General features: G+C 46.7%; 1 protein-coding gene across 1 annotated transcript; it reads left to right on the forward strand.

The window, feature by feature from the left end:
* Positions 1–6968, forward strand: LOC308225933 (GDNF family receptor alpha-4-like; the record flags this gene model as incomplete). Its single annotated transcript, XM_080627166.1, has 8 exons — positions 1–43; positions 2543–2818; positions 3506–3598; positions 4017–4362; positions 4441–4550; positions 5312–5446; positions 6401–6531; positions 6834–6968. The coding sequence occupies 8 exons, from the start codon at positions 1–3 to the stop codon at positions 6966–6968; spliced, it is 1269 nt and encodes a 422-aa protein (XP_080483292.1).
* Positions 6969–7954: the final 986 nt, after the last annotated feature.

Genomic DNA, 7954 nt, shown 5'->3' on the forward strand with positions numbered 1-7954 from the left:
ATGGGATTCGCCCTGCTCCTGGGGCTGCTCCTCTCCCGAGCAGGTAACAGCGCCCGGAGCATGGGGCGGTGGACGGGGCGGGCTTGGGAGGGCTGCGGGGCAGGGCTTCGTCCCGCTCCCGGCGGGGGGAGAGTGGGACCCGCGCCGCCGCCCCGAGGGACCATCCGCATGCCCTGCCTGCCGGGAAAGCGGCAGAGAGGTCCCGGGCCGGTGTCCCCCGGTGCTGGGCGGACCCACAGCGCGTCCCGCGGTCGCGGCTCTCGGCCGCTGCCCCAACCTTGCTTCCCGGCCACCGACTGCGACGGAGGGCGAACGCCCTGCTGCCCCGGGGGAAGAATCGCCTTCCAGCCGGGAAAGGAGCGCTGCTACTTGTGACCCAGAACGCGAGTGGCATATGCGGCGGCGAGCGGAGCGGAGGGACGTGCTGGGGAGGGGACGGCTCGTCTTTGGGGCTGGCGTCGGCGCCGTGCTCGGCTCCGTGCTGTGGAGCGGGGCAGCGGGAACTGACCCCCTGGCGGCAGGAGAAGCAGCCGGAGAGCGCCGGCTCTGGCTGCACCCGTCACACGGGCTCCGTCGAGGGCCTTTTTTGACACCCACCCTCTTGATCCCCTCTCAAGTGCTGCAGGCCGGTAGTATTATAAGGTGAGGCTCAGTCTGCAAAGACCAGAGTGAGGAACTCCTGCAGAAATGCAGCAGTTTGCTCTACTCTGCCGTCTATTACTGCCAAGTCACAAGAGCCAAGGATAGAAACGGTTCCTCTCTCCAGTTCATCTCCTGTGTAGTCTTCATGGCTGATATGACTAGAAATGCAGAAATTACGGAACTGCTCTGAACCGTTCCTAGACTCTGACTATGAGATGTCAGTGCTTTACTCTCAGAAAAAGCTGCAGCTGCTGAGTATCACAGTGACTGCTCTAAAAATGGGCCATGGCACTAAGACCTCAGCAACACCTGCAGCCACGTGAGTACAATAGATATCCCTCAGTTTTCCATGTCTCAGTCCTAATGCTTCTTTGATAGGTTTCCCTTCTGTAATCATCCTCTTCCAATAGCGTGGTGCACCAAGGGCATGAAATTAATACACATATATAAATGGCAGGACATGGAGTGAAAAGGGAGAATAAAGGGATATAGTATTATCTACCCATTTTTTCTAAGGTACAAGTAATCATAATCTGTGAAGTTATTATTGCCTTTAAGTTGTGTTAGGCCTTAAAATAATGCATAGCTATTAGATGATGTCTGTAGAAGAGTTTTGAATTTCTCTCTGATGAGAGATTTGCTTTTCAGGGAGCTTACAAAGTCACAGTCTCTATGTAACAGCCAGATGAACAACAACATACAGTAAAAGTTGCTAGAAAAACAAAGACATTTGTACAAGTGAGACAGAGACACCTAGAGAGTATTACAGGGCTGCAGGAGTAGGTTTGAGAAGCAGACTAGCACACAATTGTGCTGTTTATGGCTTACAGCAAATGAACTGATGAAGCCAGCAAAAGTAAAGGAAGTGAGAGAACAAGTTAGATGGTGAAGGTGGTATATCAGGTACAGAGGCACACTAAGATTTTGTTCTAATCTGTAGTGAAGGCAGACTGAAATATACTACTGCACCTACTGACCAGGAGAGTGACAGGTAATATAGTGTACCCAAAGAACATTAAAGGTAAATGTAACGCTCAGCACAGTCCTTTCTTAAAACCAGCCAAGCAATATTGTCATACAGGGAAAGGGGGCGTGTGTATGTGTGTCTATATATAATCAATGCCTGTGCTATGCAAATATACACACACACAAATAGATAGAGTTCACAGTCAACCAAGAGATGAAACATGGCAGACCAAGCCTGCATCCCAGCATTTTTTACAGGGATTTCAGGGACTGGGTCCTGTGTACTTGAATTGATTAAACATCAGTGCTACTATATGAAGCTACTTGCATCTTATGTCAAGGATTTATTCCAGTATGCAAAAAATACACATTCTTATTCCTAAGTTTCCAAGCTCAGTAAAGCAGTTGTTTTTACACCCTACAAATGGGTTTCTCAGTACATCTCTTAATGACCAGTATACACTTTAGCAAGTGCAGCAGCACTGACTCACAGCACACAGCATGGTGTTATTATGTGTTTATAGCACTGCGGTTTTCATTACCCATAGATAATAGATAGAAGAGCTTCTTCAGAGCAGGGCTCATCAACCCAAGGTTTCTATGGGGATTTACTACTCCATAAAACACAGAGCCATCCCTGATCATGGCCAAGTTGAAAGAGTTAAGGGTGATAAAAAAACGTTTTATTAAACAAAATTATTTCTGCAACTTTTCTTTAACCTTTTGTTCCCTCTTTCATACATTAATATTCATCCTTCTGTTTCTAAATGGAGACAGGTTTTGTTTCCTACTACTCCATATGAGAGACCCCAACCAGTTCTGCCTTTTGAGAGGAGTCCTCATTGAATAAAGGATGCCTACAGAACAGTGACAAGGTGCTTGTGTGGCATCCATCATGACTGTGATCCTAATAATCTTTTCCCTACTTGACCAGGAGACCTCCTGGCTCTACCAAGGAGTGACTGCATAGCAGCAGAACAACTGTGCCTCTTGGACTCTACCTGCAATGGCACCTACAGGATCCTGGAAAACTGTGCCCTGGCTAAGACTCGCTTCCTTCCACTGGACCATGATAGCAGGGTCCAATGTCTGAATGCAGAGCTAGACCTCGGGAACAGCTCTTTGCTGCACTGCAAGTGTCACCGGCGCATGAAGAGAGAGGAGCACTGCTTGCGTGTTTACTGGACCATTCATTCCAGCATGACAGATGGTGAGATGAAATAATAGGAATTTATAAGGTACTAGTGAGGCTTGCCCCTGCCCCCCATCTGGAAACAACTGCAAAAGGTGACTTCCCAACAGTGCAGCTCATTTTGGAGCCACACCTGCCAGTGAAGAGAATTCACTATTGCTGTGTTTGATAAGCAGAGAAAACTGATCTGGGCTGGGCCTTCAAATACACCAGGAACCCCAAGAGACAAAGATAGATACTCTGAGGCAGTTAGATTTGGTGCTGTGAGGGGAGAGTGCTATGAAAATCACCTCAAAATGTGAGTCTGTCATCACTGAAAACAACACGTGGTTATTACACACACTAACGGCATCCGTGAGCATGCTGCTTCTCTCCAGCTTCAGTGGGATGCTTCTACTTGGCCTCCCACTACAGCCTGTGCTCCACATCATGTCACTGCTACTGAGGCTGAAAAGGCCCAAATGACAACACAGACCAAATTCCAGCCAGAGGAAATAATGATGACAAAATGTAACACTGTTTTTACATGGCTTCTCCAGAAGAACCATTCTTGGCATTTGGCTTTGAGCAAAACAGAGCATCTCTGAACTCCAGCCTGAGAAAACAGCCAGGCACAAATAAGAAAAAAATTAAGGAGGGGAAAACAAGAAAGAAAAAAACCCAAACCATGTTTCCACTGCATAAAATATCTTGTATCTTGCCCAGGTTATTTCAATTTGGAGGCCTCTCCCTATGAGAACCCAGCAAATGAAGAACACTGGAAGACAGACTATAATAAACTGGCAGCTCTGTTATCAGGTAAGGATTGTAATGGTTACGTGATATAATGCTGTCATTTCTTATCTTTTCAGGGGCTGAAAATTATTAAGAACAATTTGGGGTAATGGACTCTTTAATTAGATGAATGCCTGCTCTGGATACTTGCCTAAATTCATCCCCCCTAACAAGTGTAAATATAGCCACAGATAAAGGTCCATGAAACGGGGAATAACTCACAATGATGCACTCACTGAAACAAGCACCCTAACATGAACCAACAAAAAATGATTTTGTAACTAGTACAACTGCAACATCACACTGCAGGCACACAGCAGGACTAATGTGCTTTGTTCTTTTTGATATTCCTAATCTGACCACCAAGGGCTACTCCTATTTCCACACAGAATCTCTTCTGGAGACCTCCTTCATTGTTTCTGGATTTCTTTTGGTTTTCTAGGCTCACAGTTAGCAAGAGATGCAACAAATCCATGTGTAAAAGCAACTCATGTCTGTAATCTGAGCAAGAAGTGTGTTCGTCTGCGCACAGAATATGCTTCTATCTGCACCAGGGGAGCAGGAAGTGAGAACGTGTGTGACCGTCGAAAATGCCACAGAGGGCTGAGGAATTTCTTTGAGAAAGTCCCTGAGGATTTCACCAAAAGGATCCTATTCTGTCCATGTCAAGATGAGCTTTGTGGAGAACGACGCCGGAAAACTATTGTTCCAAATTGTTCCTTCCAGTATAGCACCAAACCCAATTGCCTCTGGCTTCTGGACTCCTGCTTAGAAGACCATATCTGCAAGTAGGTCCAGCAGCAGTGGACATTGGCCAAGAGAAGAGAACAGCATAGACACTGACAGTCTCATTTTCCTTCCTACAGATCCCGACTGGCTGACTTCCAACAAAATTGTCAACCTGCAGACACATCTCTAGATGGTTGCTCTCAGCACAGCCGTGCTGCATGCCTACAGGCTTACATGGGGATGATTGGTAAGTGAAACACAGGAACACACAGGGCGGGTGCCTGTAGGACACAAACTTGCAGGCACACTGATGCTGCTCAGTATACCAGTGAATAATTGATGCTGGTGCTCCTTCTTGTTTCTGAGGTAAATGCAGCCCAAAAAGAGCTGTCTTCTCAGAGCCAGACAGAACATGGCACTACCAGCTGTTAGGAGGAAGGTCATCTTTGGTTCTAGGCATTCACTGCCAACCTGCTAATACTTTGTCAGAGTGTGTCAAAAGAGGAGCTGTAAAGAGCAGCAGTATTTCAGGAGCTTTAAACTATACTTTCTGGTCTTTGCTGGTTTTCTGCCAAATGAACTGTGGCTGAATGGCACCCCACAAGCATGCAGCATTTCTGTGTCAAAAGGCATTTGGCCTCACAGTGTTGCCAGCTACACAAGAAACAAGAGCACCTTTTGCTGCCATATGCCAGTTCTGCAGCCAAGTCCCTGCAGCTTTGCATCCTATCTGATGCTTGCACCAACTTCAGCTATCAGCACACCTCACCATCAGATTGCCTGAGCCAGGGGTAGCAATCTCCACACTTTATCACAGCCCAGCAGACTTCATGTAGATTGACCAGGCCTGGTCACCTTGCAGGGGCCCCTGGCATCTCCTGAATAGTGTGTATCGCAGTGGAAGGCTTCTGCCTTCAGGGCAGCATTCCCTTTATTACAGTGCAACTCATGATTCTTCTTTCATCTGGTAAGTCAGTCCTCATTCTGGTTTCTGGCACTTTGGGACAGGCACACCCATGACACCCAACTATGTCAGCAACTCCAGTGCGGAGGTATCCCTGTGGTGCACATGTGAGAGCAGTGGCAATGAGAAGGAGAAGTGTGACCAGATACTCAGCATGTTTGAGAACAACAAATGCCTTGGTAAGCATCAATCATATCTCAGAATGAGAGAGACTGCTCAGCACAGGGAAATTCAAATCCTGTTGATTTCAAGATCCTATGTTGCATTGTTCTTGGGTATAGTTCTGCCTTCTTCTGCTGTGTCTACATGATCCCTTATCCAACCTATGGGACCAGCCTGGATCTCCTCTCAGAAGTGCTTCTGTATCTTTTGGTGACCCTTCTGTTTGTCTTAAACACCATGAAGCTATTTCCAAACAGTATTCAAATGATGGGGTTGCAAAAAAAAAAAATCACAAGGGGAGGTCAGACATGCTGTATCCATAGGTTGCTGAGTAACCACATCAGTGCACCAGGATTCTGCAGTTTGGCTTCCTCTCCTGCCCCTTCCTTGCCCCTCACTTGGTCAGGATAAGTAGCTCTTGACACAGACCCTGTTACTAGATTCAGCAGCACAACAGTTACAAAAATCCTGTTACCTTCAACTATGTACTCCTAAGTCTGTTATCTCCCTAGCATTTTAGCAACAGACTGTAATAAAAGTTAAATATTTTATGTTTGTAAAAGCTCCCAAAGGATATCACAGAAACCAGCATCATTACATAAATGATTAATATTTAAATCTACCTCCTGTTGTATAGAAAAGCCTTACACCCAGCACTATAGATACACATACAACCTAAACATCCGATATGAGTTACTACATACCTGTGCCTTACCAAACTGACACTCGGGAAAGTCCCAGAGGGACCCAGAGGTCCTTAAGTACAGTGCAAATTGGCTTTGCAGTTGGCTCAACCTCGCAAGTAAACCCACAAACTAGCAGGCTCTTCACTAAACAGAGAATACGTATTTTCTGAATCAAAGCCACAGAGGCTGTCTGAAAGCTAACAGCTTCCCTAAACTTCTGCTCACTAGACTCGAAGATGTGCAGAGAAAAGCACAGTAAGACTCTTGCTTTACTTCTGTTTGCAGAAAACGCGATTTGGTCTCAAATGCACCTGAAACAGACAGCTCTAGAAAGACAGGAAGACTTCTTTTATTCATCTTCCCTAAGCTTCCAAGGAGACAGTGCCAGCACATCTCTTGCTTCAGAAATGTCCCAGGTATGCATTGCTTTGTTGCCTTCACAAAGCAGCTAGTCAAGTAGCCTTGAGACAGTAGTTGAGAAGTCTTGAATCTGGAAAGGTGTGATTTTGGACACCAAAGTGAGGAATGCCACATGCATACAGAATCCTTGGACCTTGAGCTATTTCCCCCACAGACTAGTAGAAGCAGGAGGCCATGCTGCCTGGCTACAGGAGTTTCCTATGGTCTCTCATCAGTGCTCAGAACTGGAAGCTCTGCAGCCAGACATTTGAGCATAAATGTGTCTAACTGGGATTCATTCCTCCTTTTAATTTCCTAGGTGGCTGAAGGGAAGACACAGCGAGACATCTCCAAACACAGCAGTATGCCTATGGCCTCCTCAGTATATTCTGGAGCTGCTGTTTCTTGGCCATCCCTGGCTCTGTTCCTGCCCCTGTGGCTGAGCCCACATTAACTTGGCAGAAATGGCATCTTTCCTTCCTATATTACTAATTTTATTTCATATCCAGGCATCTCCCACTATGGATTTACCTTTGGAAAACAGAAAGCTTACAGAAAAGAGGAATGGAACAGCCTTAACCCAGAACGGCAGTCACTGAAAACTTCCCCACCTCGCACCCCACTTTCCCCCACCAGTTTGTACTGAACTCTGCAGATCTGGTGCCCACCATTGCTTCTGCCATGTTAGCATTTTGAGTAACAGTCTGGCTAATGCTTTAAAACAAAGGTCTGAGTTCTGACAGAACTTCTGCAGCACTAGATTCTGACTGCAGGGACACCACACCATGCACCCTACTGCTCCATGTTCTGGAGCTCTTCCTTAGGCATACAATCATAGACTGGTTTGGGTGGGAAGGGACCTTAAAGCTGATCCAGTTCCAACCCCCTGCCATGGGCGGGGACACTTCCCACTAGAGCAGATTGCTCCAAGCCCCATCCAATCTGGCCTTGAGCACTGCCAGGGATGGGGCAGCCACAGCTTCTCTGGGCACCCTGTGCCAGCGCCTCAGCACCCTCATAGTAAAAAATTTTTTCCTTATATCTAATCTAAATCTACCCTGTTTCAGGTTAAAAGAGTGCAGTACAGTGTCCCTGTTTCTACAGGCCTTGCTAAATAGTCTCTCTTATGATCCTCCTTTATATATATCGAAAGGTCTCCTCAGAGCCTTCTCTCTCCGGGTCAAACCATGCCAGCTGTCTCAGCCTTTCTTGGCAGGAGAGGTGCTCCAGCCCTCAGAATTTCTGTGGCTCTGCTCTAAACCTTCTTAAACAGGTCCATGTCCTGTCACTTGGCCTTGCTGAAATTCAGGAGGTTCACATGGGCCCACTTCTCAAGCCTGTCAAGGCATGGAGTACAGCACATCATCCTAAAGGCCAGAAGTCCATGCTCCAGGGTGGGTAGCAAGTAAAGTTCAATAAACACTCTCATAAAGTCTCTGG

Source organism: Psittacula echo (genome assembly GCF_963264785.1).
Source record: "Psittacula echo genome assembly, chromosome: 11".
Lineage (NCBI taxonomy): Eukaryota > Metazoa > Chordata > Aves > Psittaciformes > Psittacidae > Psittacula > Psittacula echo.